Source organism: Cryptomeria japonica, chromosome 1, assembly GCF_030272615.1.
Source record: "Cryptomeria japonica chromosome 1, Sugi_1.0, whole genome shotgun sequence".
Lineage (NCBI taxonomy): Eukaryota > Viridiplantae > Streptophyta > Pinopsida > Cupressales > Cupressaceae > Cryptomeria > Cryptomeria japonica.
In genome coordinates, this window is record NC_081405.1 from 543,104,803 (window position 1) to 543,124,700 (window position 19,898).

The following is a 19,898-nucleotide window of genomic DNA, read 5'->3' on the forward strand; positions in this document are numbered from 1 at the left end:
TTGTTTTAATTTCAAATAGAATTTTACATAGTAATGTTATGGATGAATTAGAATTTTACGTAGTGTTGTCTTGTGTCAACAGTGTCATAATCAATGTACTTTTTCTATTATATAAAACAATAGTAATTGATTGATGATTTCTGAATTTGATTCTGTGATCAATTTTTTCATAATGTTAAGGGTGAATGCAAAATATTCTCATGTTTCCGTGATGAGGTGCTATGTTAAACTTAGATTGCACAACCCAAATCTTCATTATTGAAACACCACCTTTAGAAACGTGCATCCCCAAGCTATATTGAATTTTGTGCCTTGGGTTTCCGTACAAAGCTTCAGCTCCCACACAAATATTTTTATAAGCCTTTGATTTGGAACGCGTGTTATGCACCTAATTTTGTTTTCATGTGATATGCTCTAATAGTAGTCTGGCAATGATAATGTCATTTTTATGTTCAGGTTTCAATTTTGTTTCATTCACCCAGGCCTGTATGCACGTTTCAACTTTGTTTCATTCACCCAGGCCTGTATGCACCATTGCCAATTATATAATATTTGGATCTTTGTGCTTCAATTTATTACATGTTTGAATCGATTGTGGATCTGTTTTCCAGTAACATTGGCTATACCAAATTTGGTTTTATCCCACCTGATTATGATCTTTAATCCAAGGCTATTTAAGATGGGTTTCAAGGTTATGCTCGTTTCATTCAACATTGATTCACGACTAATAAAACGTTTGAGACCATAAAGTGGTTGAAGGTTTGTACAGGCATTTGCATGCAGTGATAATTGTTAGCTAATTCTGAAGTGCACAATCCAGCGTAACTGAGTGTAACAAGAAATTTCAAGATTGTTTTTTAAGGATTATATTTAAGATGTCCATTTTCTGATTTTGATGTGATCTCAAGCTTAGCAATTCCATACCACATTAATAATAATTCTGCTATTTGTTTGTTGCATACAGCAACAGGTTTTACCGCAGAAATGGTAACTAAGAGAAAGTAAAAGACTCCTGATCCAAAACAACGCAAAAGAGAAATGTAGCCATTAATACAATCCAGAAGTCTCTCATACAGAGAATCCAACCTCTTGAACTTACCATAAGCTTAAGCCCTAAGTGACCTTCGCTGATTTAACACAGTAGACCTAACAGCTCAATAATATGTACATACTGACTTGCCCGCTTATCTTCAACTGTCAGAAATGTTAAAAAAACAAGCACCACATAAAACGAGGTTTCAGTTGAGTTGCACAACAAAATATAACATGGAGTATTCGACACAGTTACTGGCAAGGCTCGGAACACAACCTTCCATGGGTAACAAAGTAATTGTTAAAGATTGCAAGAAGCACAAAATTTTGAAATATGTAAATCACTCGAGCCTGTCTTGCTGTGATTAATTTGAAGGCAAATACATTATGCTTGTGAAATGATTAGGTGCGTCTTGTATCCTCTTATGTAGCAACTGTTCAATTTGCATCCAAATCCCTCTTGAGCACGATTCTTCAAGATTGTAGGAATGTGTACAATGGCAATAGCTGCGCAGGTTCCCATATATTTGGTAGTTACATTCTGCTTGAATTACATGCAAAGTATAGAGGAAATTAATAACATAGTCTGCTTAGGGGAAAAAAAATGTTTTTAGTTACAACTGCATGTATATTACCCTCAGGAAACCAAATCACTTCGTCATATTCCTTCTTGTTCATGTGTCAGATTTGAATCTCAAAAGTGTCAACCGAAAATTGGAAAAAAGAGTAGTTCCGTCAAGTATTTATATATAATTTAACATGAACATGCACGGAGCAACAGAAGTCTATATGTTCAATGTTTTAACATGAACCAGTTGTTTAGAGGAGCGTGTCTTAGTTTCGTAAGTGATTTTGAAAGTTGGATGGAAAATATATATGATTGCATTACAATTTGTGCCTTGTAGTAATAGAAATCCATGTGCTCTTTCATTAAATTATTGCATTTTTAGAAAATTCCAGGAAACAATAAATAGACTTATAATGATGATCTCAAGAACAATTCATGCTTAAAAAATTGTTAGGAGTGACGGCAATGATACTTGAAGTAAATGTTTCCTGCAGATAGAAAGATGGTTGTTGACTTATGCTTATAAGATTTGTTTTAATGCTTGATAGCTAAACAAAATGATAATTACACTAGCTACAGATGTAAAACGGTTCCTTATCTAAGAAAATTTTACCTTATTAAAGGATCAACCAACATCCCTATATGTTTTCACTTGAACAAACAAGAATTATTTTCATTAAATTCCTAAAATGCAGAATTTCTAGAAGTGCGTGATACAAATAAGAGATTAATGATTATGTAAGAGCTTGAAGAATCTAACCTGTCCTACTTTCCAATTTTGGACATGTTCAAAGAGCATTGTCCAAATCAGTCCAATTAATCATGTTTTTTAAAGTGTATAACTAGATATAAACCAATGATCATATATTACAAAAATTCAATCTCAATGGTGCTGATACTAAATGCCACTAGAACTCTTCTAGAAGCCCTGCAGGTCAGGCAGGATGACATGAAATAGATTCTAAAGTTGCTATTGGCTCATAATGGTTCAGGCCGCATCAAGATTTAATAAATCCTCCTATGATAATCACTACCGACTGTTGTGTGGTGATGTCTTCTTTTGTCTTGGAATTGACTTCTTATGAATTGACTACTTACTTACCTGCTGGAGTTAGTTCTGAGAGTTTATGACAGTTCCAGAGTTTATGTTTTTGTACATCCACAGGAATCTGAACATAATGTAAATATTTTAAGCTGGGAGATACGGTCTAATAAATAGATGTCCCTTTTTAGTTACTAAAAGCAAGTGCTTGTGGTAGAGTATCCAATGTAGAATTAGATAATGAACTTTCCAACTATTTCTTGATTTCAAAACTCAGACAAGTCCATAATTTTCCGGCAAAGAAAAACATCATTTCTTCACTAATTTGCAACTAAAACATGTCTTCATGCTTCAGTGCAAAGACAATTGATGATCCTGGACACAGCAATGTACAAGGGAAAAATCTCTACGTGTCGTTTTATAAATGGAATATTTCTCTGTAAGCAAATATATAGCATTTATTCTTTTCGAGAGCTGCATTCAAAACTAAGATGAATGATGCACTCTTGACTACAAAGATCCCTTCCAAAACAACGAAAAAAAAATCTTGCAAGCACCTTGATCCCAGCAATGGTCCCTGTTTAACAACAATTTTTTAGGGTTTACTAGCTTAGTTGTGGGCCAGAGCACATTTGCATGTATCTAAATGACCACACCTCTATTAACTGCTGTCAATAAATGTTAATATATTTTCTTGTATATCAATAGTTCAAACCCATGCATACAAAGAGAGGGGATGGTAGAGGAGAGATCAACAAAACATTCATTCATAGTCATTTGTTTGTATTGATGTGCCTGCCATACATGATTGCAATATGCATGGAGTTATTACATTTGTGCATGCACAGTTCAAAATTATTGTGTTATATACATTATATATGAAAATACTTATACCCTTAATGCCTTATTATGTGTTATATATACGTATGTCTGACAAAAACTAGAAAATATGCTAAGTCCAACTGACCAACCTACACTTCACCTAAAAACTATCAAAACGAGCATTAGGTTAAATGATAGCGATGATTAAATGAACCAGACAATATTTATAGAATAGAATATAACACGGCTCACCAACTTCTGTATGTGGTACCAGCATCTCGTGGGGAAAACGTATTTCAAAGTGATTTCATAATAGATAAAATCAAATATCAATCTATGACTGATACTCACAGCGAGAAAAGATACACAAAAAAACAACATAAATAATAAACTAAGTGACCAGTGTTTCTCTGAGTTTCTGGAATGGAGACATGGGGGACCTTGGAGCAAAGTTTTAGGGGACAGTGAAAAAATTTCAGATTTTAGGGCTGGTGACAGGAGAGCCGTTAAAATATTTTTAATAAAATAAAAGCAGATGAAATTTGAAAAAGTAAACTGAATGTTAAAATATTTTTAATAAAATAAAAGCAGATGAAATTTGAAAAAGTAAACTGAATGTTCTCAGTATGTAATGATAATCCTTCCTTTAACTTTTTCGGGTTTTCAGCATTTTTCCTTAAAATTTTACCTTTTTTAATTTTTATGTCATCCAGTCCTGAGAAATGAGGACATTCTCTCCAAGTCCCAGTCCATCCAAAGGGGACAATGACCCAGAAACTCAGGAAGGCTCTCTGTGGAATACTGAAAATAACAAAAAGAAATATCTTCCATTTCCATTAAGGCCCTAGAAAGTTTTAGTCACGTAAGTCTAATCTGTATATTAAATTAAATTTTGAAAGTGGAGCAGGGGACAATCTAGGACCAACTGGTAGTTGTGAAGTTTATTGGAATTCCGTGGGCCAACAACTTTCAATCTATGCAATTTGTGCGAGTTCTAACAATAATAACTTTGGTCAGGCCATAGATATGGTAAAATAACTCAAATTAGTAAACTGGATGGTTTCTAAATGCCAACAAATTCACATAGTGGAATCATCCAAAGTGGCAATCAAATCAAGGACATAGCAGCAAATTAGGAAGCTGGGATAAAAATATCACTAGATTTCTAGATCCGGTACAGTATTCTATGCATTCCAAAGCAGTAGTTAAAGCAAGGACTTAGCAACGAATATATGATCTGAGATTACAAGACCACCAGAATTCTAAATAAGGTCTGCGATTCTATATGGCTTAAATAGTTCCTTGTCTAACAAGGTTCCTATAAGACTAGCATTTATTAAAAAACTGCAAAGCCCATGCAAGAAACCCAAATATATTATGGTCTTGAATTGTGGTATCAACAACAAAAGAACACACTAAACTCTAAACAAAAAGATGTCAAGAAGCGTGTAGAGATCCTCTTCACATAAATCTGTAATACCTAGCTTACTGAAAGAAAGGCACTGCAAAGAGTCCTGGGCCAAGTATATCCTTACAAAGAGCATAACTGATGTATTCGTTATACCTGTAATGCCAATCATTTCTGAAGCATCTAACAGGAAAACAAATTACTTTTCTTGAAAAGCATCAGACAAGATGTTTGCCTATTCATAGCCCAGACTAAGCTCTTACCTCACTACATCGGATTATGGAATACACAAAAACCAAATCATTCACGACTTAAAGAAAAGACATTTTCAAGCACTAGTTTGTTCTGAAAATTCTTCTCTAACATGCCCACTTGTTTATCATTTAATAAGCCCATCCCAAAATGAAAATTCAAAAAACTAGAATATATTAGATTCTCTCTACCTAATTGATTAGAAACTCTATCAAAAAAAATACTATGCCACGGCAAATATGCAACAAGGGTTTCAAGTATAAGAAAGAATGTAGGATGAGAGAATAAAGTTTCAAAACTATTTGTACCTCATATTTTGCATTATGTTTGATCAAACAACTAGTTATTATTGTTGATCCCCTGCCCTAGATTGCTGTTGAATCTGTTGAAGAAGAGCAGCTGCCAATTGCAATGTTGCTTGCAACCGCTTTTGTGGATCTGCTTCTGTCTCTTCTCTACCATCATTCTGTTTTTGATTGTCAGGTACTAGGGATTCTGCTGTTCGAACATCACTCAAATTCCCTGTGCGAAGTAGCATACCTTGTTGAGATGTTTGTTGCTGTGCTTGCTGACCATAACTGAATTGAGACGATGACAAGGGCAAAGGCACATTTGGCTGTATATGAAAGTTTGCCTGTGGAACAGAACTGAAATTTGGAGCTGCTTGAGGTGTTGGAGGTGGCGGTTTCTGCTGGATTTCCAGAAGAGGTTGTGTGACAGAGAGCTGTACAGATTGTGTTTGTTGACCTAAAAGGTTAGCAAGCTGAGCTAGATGTCCAGATTGTAATGGAATGTTAGCCGGTGCAAGAGGCATAGGGTGGCGCAAATGCTGATTTTGATCACTTGAACCAGCTATAATGGGATTATTTGCAACTCCCACAGACTGTTGCACAGAATTTGGTGCTAGAGTGAAGCTTGGTTGCTGCTGCACTGTAAGACCTTGTTGAGTAGATGAAAACTCAGGCTGTGATGCCATAATGAAACTGGAAGAGTCAGATGCAAATGTTCCAGCTCTTGAATTTGGAACATGTGATCGGTCTTGATTTAGAGCAGACCAAGGTGAGGCAGGAAGTTGACTTTGCGGTGAAATATTATGATGCATGTTATCATTTACAACAGTTGCATTCATGTTTCCTTCAAAAGAGCTGGAGGATGGAGAAGTCCCAGACCTGTGAGCCTGGTAAACAACTGGAGCACCTGCTGAAGGCGGAAGTGACTGCACTGAGGAAAACGATGTATTAGGGGCCTGATAATGTTCTGAATAGAAATTTGCATTGCCATGGCCTGCATATTGTTGTGGAGGTAATGGAGAAGGTGACTTTGAATGAATACTATCTTCATGCATTGGGATCCCATTTGTAACTGATGGTCTATGTAGGAAAGGATGTGGCTGAGCATTCACCAATTCAGAAGATGGGTGAGGAGGAAGACCATGGCCTGAGTTTGGCTGATCAAATTTCAAAATGACTCCAGAAATGCTCACTTTCCCTGGCACTTTCAGAACTTGCTCAGAAAATTGGGATGGTGGAACCAAGAACAAGGTAGTCCCTTCGCCCAGTTTTGTAACAGCAGCACGTTGCTTCTCACCTAGATAATGCATAAACTCATTGTATGGAACAATATCTGGATCACTTTCTGGAACAAAGAAAACAACTCCCACACTCCCTGCCTTATTAAAATGGGTGGCAAGCATGTCCAAACCAGTTCTAGCAGTGCAATTTAGAAATTCAGGCCTGCAGTGAGAAATATTTCCGAAAGACATGATTAAATGCATTGTATGATAAAAGGAAAGGCAACAAATGTAAATAGTAAATACAATATGCATTACAGCCAGAAAGACAAGTTATGAAAAAGCCTATTAAGTATGGCAAGATACGCAAAGTATTTCATTTAGACCTAAAACTTGGATCTGTAGAACTTCAAATTTTTCATGAAGAGAAACTTCAAAGGTTAATCTTGAGATTTCCTTCAAAAGCAAAAACTAGGTAAACTGGTTTAGAAAAGCCCCAACCAGTCCTACAAGGATGGGAAATGGTGTTTCTAGGTTTCCAAAGTTAATTTGAAAGAGATGAGATCATTTTTAATTTGAAAGAGATGAGATCATGTTTTAATGTCTTCTCTAAATTTGCATCTCTTTAACCAGAGGACCTTTTGGAAATTTCTGCAATGGTTCATTATTGGTATAAAAAATTTGTCTGACTACAGATTGTAGCTTCCTATGTCAAACAGTGTAACTAAATCAAATTTTCATCTTCAAATACCTAGCTCGTTTAGCATGCATGTTTAATGTTCTTATTGTTATTGGTTATAAAGTTCTTAAAACTATAAGCCCACAAACTTACAAACGAAAAAATTCCTTTGTATCTCCTTACTGCCTGAACTGTGTGATATAACCAGATATCCCTGCATCCTGTCAACTTTTTGTTATGCAATTAACACCAACTCCAGTTTCCTTATCCTCCATTTCTATATCAAGTGGGCAGTATAATGCTAGAATGGAAGGTATAATGAAGAAGATATGTAAAGAGTGTAGCCACCTCTCAGACTTCAAGGCTTCTTCTGAACCCCTCAGCTGCTATACAAGTAGGTTTGTATGGAAGGCTTTTCTGCTGTCCTCAATTACAAGTGGTACCATTTTTTCTCCTACAGCCCAAACTTGCACCCATTTAAACACAGCTGATGTTAAAAACATACAATATATTACTTTGAGCATTTGACAGGTTGCATAAAGGAAGTTCCTTGAAAGTTCTAACAGAGTTGCATTGCAAACAGGCTGTCCTCTGTAAATGCACATATCACATTCCTTCTCACCATTTTCATTTGATTTATCAGTTTTTGGCCTCTCATTTTTGGGTTCTAAGTTTTGAATTTCAGCTATTACAGGTTAAGAAAGCAGTTAAAAACCTACCAGATCATGACTTTTCTTTGCTTGGTCCGACCTGATATATAACCAGCATTCCATGGTAACATATTACCCCAGCCCCCCGCATCACCGAATTAAAAAATAAAAACTAAGGTTTCCAAGACAGGGACGACCACAGGGCGCACAGATGGGGCAAATATGTCCCCCTTCCAACCCTCCACTGTAAGAAGAAACATCCCTAAGATATTCTTGTGGAGAGGGGGATTGTTATTAAAATAATGTTAATATCTACTCTATAATGGTCATCTTTTATTCTCAGTGGTCATCTTAGTTGTCGACTTAATTTAGCTATTTAGCTTTTTAGTCGCCTTATTTAGTTTGTTTAGTCTTTTAAGTATAACTATTACTTCTTTATTAAAGCCGCATAGTTAGCTTTTTATTATTTAGTTTTTTCTAAGTTACCGGGTTCGCCCTTGGACCCCCCTGGTACCGGTCCTGGTTCGAACGGGTTCGTGGTTCGGGTCCGGTTCGGACTGGGTTCGACCAGGGTTCGAAAAACCTAGAGGTGGTTCGTCCTTGGTCGAACCCGGGTCGAACCCGGGTGGACCCAGGTCGAACCCAGGCAGCTGGGCGGCCCAAAAAAGCAAATTATATGCAAAATTTAATTTATTTTTGAATTCCGCCTACTAAAAAGTGAAACTTATATCCTAAAAGTGACTTTTTTTCTTGACAAATTGTCCAAAGGTTTTCATGATTTTTTCTTGACAAATTGTCCAAAGGTTTTCACGATTTTTTCCTCAAAAATCATCTGTAATACACAAAGTTCACGTGGGATTTTATGATTCACAAAGTTCTCAGGGTTTGACGTTTTTTTCCACAAAAATCGTGCTTTGTTGCAGTTGGTTTTGGGTCGCACCTGGAGTTGTCAAGGCGAACATCTGCAACCGTGGTATCTTGCAGTCTATTTTGGAGTTGCTGGAGCAAACAATGCTCAGTACTCTTCTGCAAAAAGGTTTGCTGATTTTTCCTCAAAATCATGGTTTCAAGCTTCAGTAATTCGCATGTGTCAGATCTCTAATTCGCATGTGAGGACTACATCAACTTGGATGGCTTTTGGTACTCTTGGTCATTTATATTCTGTAGATCTTGGGAGGGTCTTCGTACCAGCAGAGTGTTCTTTGCATTTGTGATCGAAAGACATGCAGTTTCTTCTGTAGGGTATTGAGTACGATGACCATGAGGGAGGGTATTAAAATAATGTTAATATCTATTCTATAATGGTCATCTTTTATTCTTAGTGGTCATCTTAGTTGTCGACTTAATTTAGCTATTTAGCTTTTTAGTCACCTTATTTAGTTTGTTTAGTCTTTTAAGTGTAACTATTGCTTCTTTAATAAAGACGCGTAGTTAGCTTTTTATTATTTAGTTTTTTAAAGCCTTAGCTTTTTAGTTTTCACTTAAACGACTAGTTCTTAATTTAGAACGTCGTCTTTGTAAACTCTTTATATAGGGTTGTATATAATTGATTAATTCATCTGATTATTTTGAGCAATCAATTTTTCAATTGTCACCTATAGGGTTGCCAACCAGGGTACTGGGGTTAAACAAAACCCTATTTTTTAAATTGTTAAAAACCATAAATTTGAGTTTTAAAGAACCATTACAGTTCTGCAAGTTTTCTTTTTGTAAGTGCTTGCAAGTTTCTGAATCTTCAATCTATTACTATTTCCTGGAAAGAGACATAATGAAAACAAGAAAAAAATAAGAAATATATTTAAAATAACTGCCTTCCAAAAGCTGGTGGGTAATGGGCTATTCCCTTAAGAATGTGTTTCCCATACCCCTCTTGTCGATTTATCCGAGGTGTCTATTCTACACATACCCATTTCCTTGAATGGCTACTACAATCTAAGAGAGGCATTTTTAAGAGTGATCTCTCCAATTTGTGAGACACGATCTACCCCCATTCTTGGAGAAGATAAGTATCCAGATTGCTTACACTAAAAAAGTCCTCCAAATTTCTAATTTTTCAATTTTCAATTTTTATGTATGTGCAATAAAATATGTATTTATTATTATGTTATTGTACATTAAATTTTGCAAAAAGGAATTATATACTTGATGCACAAGAATTATGGATCCCCACCCTGAAAGTTTCTGTAAAAGCTAATTTTGAAGGGGGCACCAAAGGAAATCCAAGTAAAACAGATGGAGGAATTGTACTGTGTGATAGCAATAATAAATTGTTATACAGGGGATCTTTATACCTTGGCAATAAGATGAACAAAGAAATTGAGTGGGAAGCACTATTGGCTGGGCTGGGATCAGGGTTATCTCTTAATTATAAACAAGTGATATTGGAAGGAGACTCTTTATAGTAGTTAATGATTTGATTAAAAGTCATTTCCTTAATAGGAGATTTATTTGTTTTGTGGAAGAAGTGCAAGGCCTAATAAGACATTTCACGGATGTTCATTTTAAGCACTGTGAGATAAGGGTGAATGCTGCTGTGGATTTTCTCACCAATCAGAGTGTGGCTCAATCACTTCTACATAATCCTGTTTGGGCAATTATAAGTAGCCACCCTCCTTGATTTTATATCTTCCTTTGTTTATTGGGTTAGCCTTTCACAGGCTTCATCCCATTTCTTTGTGTTATTTTCTCAGTGGAAAGTGGTAATTGTCATCATGGAGAGTACTTGTTTTAAATGGCTTGGCGCTTTCTGTATTTGATTGTGGGCATACCTTAGCTCTTACATGTGGAATACTGACAACAAAATAGGTGGCAATGAATGAGGGTTCTAAAGTCTGATTTCCTTCTCTTCTTATAGGATTAAATACATGTGTTTGCCACAGCGTGGCTCCAGTATTTGGTGCTTTTGGATTACATTGTTGTAAAGTGTGTATGACTTTTCTTTGCAAGGATGGCTATAAAAGAAGTGATGAGAAGGTGAAAGACTGAAAACTTTCATGATATGGAATTGAATTGGATCCATCATATTTTTATGCCATGAAAATAATGCAGCATTAGAGTTTGTGTATCAAGTGCTCAAAGATGTCAGTAGTAAGCATGATTATATAGACCAAAGGCAATCCTGCATAAGGAATTCATTGCTAATCTAGTGATGTGTGTACCAGATGTGGAGCTTCAGTTGTGTCTTTTAAAGAAGGTTCTTGCCAATGCAATTTGGGGATGTGTTACCGACCATGCTAGCAGAAGAAACTAGGGTAAGGTGTTGGTTTCTTTACGAATTATTCATTGTAATCAGGTTGCAAAATTGGACAATGATTATACAATGCCCATATTTTGTGGCTATTTGCTACACAAGACTAGGCGTCATAAGGATATGGTATTGGGACTGTGTTTCCCACCTCTACTATTGCACATAGCATCCCTCCTACGAGGTAGCTTGTTGGTCCAACAATGTGGGTTGAGGACTACGTAATTGATCAGGAGGATGTTGTTGTTGCTGGTTTTGATATTCTTTATGTCATGTTATTTTTTTGTAAGCTACTTGTTAGTTGCAGCCTCAAGCAATTATGATAGTCCTTGATATCTTCAAGAGACAAGTTTCTCATATTCGTCAAAAATTCAAGCTTGACAAAGGGGTGGTTGAAATTTGTTTTAAGCAGAGAAACGGGAATCCCCTGAAATCGCCTGGACTCAGCGACTCCCCAGCCGAGTAAGCCTTGGCGAGTCCAAGGGGCTCGGACTCAGACTCGGCCGAGTCTGAGTTCGAAATCGCCTAGACTCGGACTTGCCCAAAATCGCCGAGCTTGGCGAGTCCTAACTCCCAAACTCGGCCAGCAGCAGTGCATTTTAAGTTTTTTTTTTTTAAATTACAATATGTTTTCAATTGATTTTTTTTGTTTATATTATGCTTTTAGCCTAAAAGTGCACTTCGTTTCATTCATTTGGCAAAATGGGAGGAGAAAGGTGAGTTGTGAGGAGAAACAAGGATACATTGGAACTGCATTATAGTTTCATTTGGTGCATCAAGAGTTGGAAGGGAAGAGTTTGCATCTCATTTCAAGCTTGTTGCAAGAGATAAGATTGAGTTTTTGAGTTTTTTTGTTTCTTGTAAGCAAAATTTCATTGTAATTTGTTTGATTAATTTTCTATTCATTTCATTTGAAAGTTTTACATTTTCTTCCAAAATCTAATGTAGGTAAGCCACAGGGTTTGTAAATTTCTTTTTTTAGTTTGAAATTTTGATCAAACCCTGCATTTCTTTTTAAAGAAATTTACAAACACTACCTTAGTACCTACATTAGTAATAATGTCTTATTGCAGCAACCTTGACTAAGGGGACCAATTTTGTCTGAATCTGATTTAAGGGGACCAATTTTGTTAGATTTAGTGTGTGATGTGAAGGGTGAATTACAGGATCAACACCAGATATGGAGTAGGACAAGTTGCACCATCGTGACTGATGGTTGGACAGATAGGAGAAATAGAACTCTCCTTAATTTTATTGTTTCTTCCGCAGGTGATTGATTAATTTTAATTTCATTTGGTCATTAATTTTTTATTTTTTTTTATTTAATGATTTATTGAATGATCATTGATCTTGCTTTATTTTTAATTTCAGGGGGCATTGTTTTCATCAAGTCCATTGATGTCTCCGCACACTGCAAAAACGCCACATTCCTATGTGAGAAAATAGAGGAGGTGATACATGACGTGGGTGAGGAGAACGTGGTGCAGGTAGTCACCGATAATGCAGCAAATTATGTTGCTGCAGGTAGATTTTTGTTGGAGAGGCACCCATCTATATTTTGGACTCCATGTGCCGCCCATTGCATTGACCTCATGTTGGAGGATATTGGGAAACTCCCATGGATTAAGAGATGTGTAGAAAGGGCAAGAAATGTTTGCAAATTTGTATGTAATCATTCATGGGTATTATCTCTTATGAGGCAATACACGGAGCAGAGGGAGTTAGCTCGTCCTAGAATCACCAGATTTGCCACTAACTTCGTTACATTACAGTCCATGCTTCGATGTAAGGCGACTTTGAGACGTATGATTGTTAGTGAGGAGTGAGCTTCCTCATCCTATGAGGTATCGTCCCATTTGGGATATCATTGATAAGAGATGGCATAACCAGCTTCACAGGCCCATCCATGCAGCAGCATATTATCTTAATCCAACATTCCATTTCAGCCCTACTTTCAAGGCGGATGAGGAGGTTCTTAGTGGGTTGTACTCAGTCATAGAGCGGATGGCACCTGTTGGTTGTACTACTGCCAAAATTATGCGAGAGATACAGTTGTTTTCTAGTGCTCAAGGGGAGAACTTCTCTAGTCCTGTCTGCAAAGAAAGTAGGACAACTATGATGCCAAGTAAAAATACATTCTAAGGCATAATTTTAAATTTATTATATATTGTTAAATGAGAGTCAAGAGTAAGACTGATTTTTTTTATTTTTCTCATTTCAAATTCAAATAATTGGTGGAACTTTTTTGGCCCAAAAACACCAAATATTCAAAAATTGGCCATTCGCATTTTGAGCCAACCATGCAATGCATCTAGTTGTGAGCACAATTGGAGTATGTTTGAGCACATACACTCCAAGAGGCGCAATAGATTATCTGTGGAGAAGTTGAACGATCTTGTCTTTGTTCACTACAACCTCCGCCTCAAACAGAAACGGAGTGCACAAAATGATATCTCCCCTATCATTCTAGAGGAGGTCGATTACATGAGGACTGCCAAGAAGTAGTTTGTCATCATCTTTGTTAATTATGACCAAAGGATTGCAAATGATTTAAATTAGTGAGAAGGAATATGTAATGCATGGGAACAAGTATGAAAATCTAACTCCCCCAAAAAATACCTTCATTGGTTGGCCATGGAATAATCACACTTGGCAACCAATTGAATATTAGGATAGGGGCCTTCTACACTCTTACCAATCAAAAAAATATATAATATACTTCTTATATAACCTGATTAATGGAATATCCAAGAAAATCAAGGAATTGTATAGTTTGTAAATAGCAACCACCCCAAGAAGGTTTCATTAAACTTATTTGGATGGAGCTGCATAAGATAAGCCAAGTCTAGCTAGATTGGAGGTGGTTATTTTCTCTCATTCAAGCCCCTTAAAAAAAATTATATCTTCTTTGGCACTAAGATGAACATTAGAAGCATTAGCACTCATTGAAGGGGTTAAATTAGCCAAATCTCTATATGTAAGCTTTTGGAGGTAGGTGTCTCTCAAGTTATCATTTCTAGCTGCCGATAAAATAATTTGAAGCATTGGAAATTGAGAAGCATCAATGACAAAGTAAAGTTGATAGGTGGCAACATTGAAGTCATAAGATATAGTCAGTGTTTCCAAAAGAAACATCCTTTTTCTGCAAAGATAAGTGTTGATCTAGGTGAGTGGAAGATAGAGGACCTTCTATATGCCCAAGGCTTTGCATTGTTTTCTTCCACTCTCCAACATAGTGATATATCTTTAAGATCAGTAGGTTGGGTGTTCTAATTTACCGATTGCTGTTTTGGTCCATTATTATGGCTACCATTTATCATTCAAGTTAAATGTGACTCCTAGTTCCTACATGCATGCTTATACAAGATGGAAATAAATTCAATATAGATCTTTTGGCAATCCTCAGCCCAGATTTTTGCAATGCTTTCCTTAAAGTTTCTCTACAAACTTCATGAGACAAGTTCATGTTAGTGCATCAAGACAAAAGAGGCAAGAGATTTTGTGATTCTACTTATTGTACGGCAGTTTCCAGCTTCTAGTACAAGCTCACCTTTCAGATTTGAGACCTTACATCTTTAGCTTTCGTCAAAGATATTCTCACCAAATATCTTAGGCAAAACTTGAGTCAAAAGTGCAAGGCCTTACTATCTGAAGATTTTGGTACCAAGCTTAAAGCTAGTTGTGAGAGAATGTGTTTTAAATGCCCTCGCCTTGTCTGCTAAGGTATTGTGTATAGAAAGCAAAGAGGAGGACATATTGTTGTATTCTACAATCTAAGTTGTATGATGGAAGATTTGGCTCATTGTAGATACTCTCAAGGTCATTGTAAAGGATGGCAACTTGACAATTTCAAACATTTTTACCCTTTTGTCCTCAACATGTGGTGTAATCAGGACTGCCAAGGAGTAGTTTGTAGAGCATGTTGTGATCATAATTAACAAAGATGATGACAATTTTGCAAGCAGATATACAGACAAAAACATGCAAATACTAAAGGAGCTTATGTGAATCCTTCTCTAATATACGTAATCTTCTATTTTATTCTAGCATTTTAATTAATGACCTACACCATCTTTCTTCATGTACTCTCAACCAAGACACGATGCCTCCTCCACTCCTTTGGTGGGGGTGGACCTCCTTGTCCTTAGGATGCTTCTCTAATCCCCACGAGGAGCAATTGAGGTCTTTCAAAGACTACATTTCCATTTTCTATAGAGAATGCCCAATTAGCATCATATATAATCTACACATAAAATATAGCTCCTTTTTTGAGCTGTAGTTAAGATTTTAAAGGTTTATCTATGAGAAAAAATTGCCAACCTCCATCTTTAGAGTTGGGACTATCCTTGAGAAAATGTTGACTATGGAATTCAAGGAAGAAATAACCGAGGGAGGGGTGATTGGTATAAGCAAATTGCCCTTATTTGCAAATTCCAAAATTTATGGCCAAATTTGAACAAGCTTCGTGATTGGGAATCCTTTCATTGGAAACCCCTAATTAAATAAGGCATGAGAATTTGCCCTTGTGCAAAGGGCTAATTTATGGTTATTTGGAAATCCCTTTCTAATTGAGATGAGCTACTTAACAATGGTCCATGGTTCTAGGCCAAAGCTTTCTTGGGGATCAAACTCTACTATCCATAGTTTAATCTTCTCACATAATCATTTTCCTTTTCTCCAATGTCATGCCCCATCAAAGTTACATCTTTCACTGTCATATCAGAAAATTGTCTAAATTTTCTATAGCCCATGTCAGACAAGACGAACTCATAACAATAGGAGTCTGTTAAAATAAACAACAATGTCAAAATATGAATGGTAATATATGATCGACCTCACAGCAATAAAGACCAATATGAGGCGATCCAAGACAAAGACTGACAAAGCATTGACTAATAAAGAAGATTACCGAGTCAACATGAAAGAGACCTGTAGTTTAGTTCAAATGATTATTAAACAAATATGAGGGACACACTTAATTGGTAATAAATGATTATTAAACAAATATTATTATATTGAGGGTTATTCTCTATGACAGCAATTAGGAAAAGTAAAGACACATCTCTTCGGAAGAGATGTCCTTTCCAAACAGTATAACTTTTAGAAGGAGAAGATATAAATGTGGAGAGGATAATATGAGTAAGGGGATGGGATGGAATAAGAGGAAAATAATCATCATCGAAGAAGATAAGAAAAAGGAAATTAACTTGATATTTAGAGCCATACATGACAACACAGTAAATATGTATCAGCCATAAGAAGTAGAAGATTATCAAAAATAAACATTTCACTTTTGTTGTAAACAGATTCTAGCTTCATTGTGCTCTTATGCAAATACTTTGAATACAATTTAGAATGAAATCCTTGCCAACATCAATGTGGTGAAAGCAATCAAATTTGCCACTTCGATGAGCCTTTATTACCACCTTAAATATTCAAATTAATTCAATAATGATAACTAAATTTATGGAGATTACACATTCTATTTAATTAATAAGAATATATCTTTTAATATATAACAACACATACCATCAGTAGAATTATCAATAGCATACAACCACCTATTGGTTAAAAATATGGCTCAAAGAAAATTAAAACTTGAATAAGGAAAACGAATGCGAATAAATTCAAAAGAGGCAATTGCAGTACAAAAATAACGAGGCATCAAGAAGTCCTTCAATTCACAGCTGCTCTGCTTTTAGCTTTTCTGGTTCTTTGAGGATGCATAAAATATCAGAAATATAGACATGTGCCTCTTCATTTAGTTATCCATTTCATTGCCACATAATTTGCATCTTATTTTCTATAGCTTCAAACGAATATGACAAAATGAATGCATGTAATTTAAAACAAGAAACTTACAAGGTGACATCAAGAACTTTTCCCACTGGAAAGCAACGGGCTCGACAAACTGGGGTTCCTCCTTTAGCGATTGTCCCCTGCCACTTCCACTCCTCATTCAATGGTCCATGATGTGTCTCTGAAACAGATCCATCCCACTTACCAGAGTCTAAAGAAGGAGTAATAGTAGATACAATCCCTGATTCAAAATTATTTGGCACATTCCAAGGCCCGTCCAACTGCTGAGATGATCTGTTTGGATGCCTTGTATTTTCAGAAATAAGATTGTTACTGGAATGGCTAGCGCCAATGTCATTGTCAGAGCCTACAGAAAACCTAGAAAACTTGTAGGATTCAGACCCTGGATTCATTGCACCAGTTCTTGGGGAGCAAAATTGTTGCATATCTCGCCCTTGCTCAGAAAATGGCAGATCGGATGAATCACTTCTGGAGACTGGTGCAAACCTTGCCCGTTTAGCATCCCGGCTTGACACATCATCACTAGATGAGTCCCACATATCCTCATAATAAGGACCACCACCACGAGATTTATCGAGGGCATTGCTGCGCCAAAACGAACTCCTTTCAACACGAGGACTATTCATGGGAAGATCTGGTACTTCCTTTGCAACTCCCATCTCTGAACCTATCCTTGTTGCTCTTATTTCATCATACCCACTACCAATCTTGGACACTGCAGACATTGCCCTTACTGAATTAGCACGACTAATAAGATTGGCGTTAGAACTCGAGAGCATTCTATCAGTATTAGGACCAAAACTTGCACTTGGAAGGCATAATCCGCCTGAAGTCATACCCTGATGCCTTTCCTCTCTGACATTCTCCACGGCTTTTGAACCAACTCCAGAATTAGAAATTGCTTTATGAGAGAAAGGCAAGCTGCCATTTGTTGAGTTCCTACCATGTTCTACAGGACCTACTTCACTTTTTGAAAAACAGATGTTTACTCGTGGATTGTTGAATAATTTCCCTTGGAGAGCTTCTTTTGCTCTACAAGCAGCAACCACACTTCTGAACTGCACAAAGGCATAAGTACGACCAGGAAATGTAGTAACATGTTCAATCTCGCCGAAAGGAGAAAAAACTCTTCTTAAACTTATTTCATCCACCTTCATGTATGCTGGAAAGCCTATCCACAATACTTCACTTGGTTCTGCATCCTTATCTCCTTTATGTTTCTCAGAGAAAGAAGCTTCAGAATTAGGACCCAAAACTCTTGAATCTCTGGTACCTGAGAGACCTGCCATATCAGAAAAGCGCCTCTCATCTCGAAATCTTGTAAGATCATCTGCATGCTGAATTGACGATGGATGACTATCCTGCAATTAGGAAAGACTTCGTCAGACAATGAAATCGTGCCTCTATATTTAAACTACAGCACGAATGAAATTGTCTGCAGATTAGCTGGGGTGGGAAACGACATTTTTTCAGAAAATTAATAAGCAATCCATAAAAAACCCAAGGTTGATCAGAACTAAATTGAGATTTTTACATTATCTCAAGGCAACCAAACATGCTCCAATCACAAAATTCAGCTTGAAAAAGGCATCAATGAAGCTATTTGAAATGGCAACACTGCTTTGAAATACTCTAAGATTTTATATACTTTTACCAGACAACGAAAAAAACATTGAAACAATCTGCTAGATATAATCGTCAATAATTCAGTCAAACATAGTAACAACTGTAATCATCAACCCAAGATGAAAGGATCTTTTAACGTACATGGTCAAGAGTTACAATAAAATATTTGTACCTTTCTAGGGTGAATACTACAAAACTAAACACAACTTCATGAAAAACACATGATGTACTAAAGGTTAAGGCCCAGGAACCTACTATTATATTTCATAGTACAAAAGTCATTTCAGGAAATTTTAAACAGTATAAAAACTTTCAAGTAGCCTCTCCAAGATACCATTGGATGATGTCATTGTCAACATCATTTACGTAAATTCCTGATCCTTTCTAAAATTGTAACCTAGAAAGGACCTGTAATAAATACAATTTGAGTTATCCTGCTCTTACACTTATATGTACTAGTCCAAATAGAATCACTCTAAAATTTGAAATTTATTTTTTCTCCACCCACTTCCTATACTAAAAATAGACATTAGCACCATCTAATACATAGGAACCAAGATATAACCAAACCTCAATTCCTATGTTCCAGCTTAATTTTGTTTTAATAGCATAGCCTAGCTTCAAAAAAACCAATGCAATATAATTTAAATATCACTTACAAACTCAAGCACGTCTAACTGCACCTTGAACTCATTATTAGTAACAATCTGGATATATCAGAGATTCAGAAACACAAGATTCTACCAGCCGTCACATGTACCAAGAGACAAAATTAACAATGAGCTAGCCATCCAAACTAGAAAATAAATATTAAACATTATGAGAGTTGCAACGCTTTTTCCCAATACAAATGCAGGTCTAATAGGAGATGGCATACAGATAAACATTCATGCTTTATTTATTATATTTTTGCATGGAAAGAATTGTAAAAAAATGTTTAGGTGGTGATGAAAGCCAGATGCATTTAAGTATTTCCTATTTAATAGCTTCTGCTGTATACAAAGAACTTTCTAACTATCTAAGAGCTGCACAACCTAGAGTCTAGACTATGGTGCAATTCTTCATTGACACTTCCATCAAAAACTGATTGGCAATTTACAGTATACTGCAGTGGTTTGTGCAATGAACTCTCATTTAATTCTTGTCGATCATCAGATTCTGTTGCCCACTTATAAAATTGCAACTGATGTTGTAAATTAGTGAAAACGGATATGAAGAAGTTGAATGTCCACGTCCCTTCAAGTC

The 19,898-nt window shown here is 36.2% G+C and overlaps 1 protein-coding gene across 3 annotated transcripts in view; it reads right to left on the bottom strand.

The window, feature by feature from the left end:
* Positions 1-1,024: 1,024 nt before the first annotated feature.
* Positions 1,025-19,898, bottom strand: part of LOC131044864 (flowering time control protein FPA) — a 46,203-nt gene continuing 27,329 nt past the window's right edge. For all 3 annotated transcript variants that reach the window (XM_057978330.2, XM_057978331.2, XM_057978329.2), the window contains 3 exons: positions 17,070-18,388; positions 5,433-6,857; positions 1,025-1,573 (listed from right to left, as the gene is read on the bottom strand). In XM_057978330.2, coding sequence (XP_057834313.2) covers positions 5,471-6,857; positions 17,070-18,388 — 2,706 coding nt within the window. In that variant the 3' untranslated portion in view covers positions 1,025-1,573; positions 5,433-5,470. The remainder of the gene's footprint in view (positions 1,574-5,432; positions 6,858-17,069; positions 18,389-19,898) is intronic.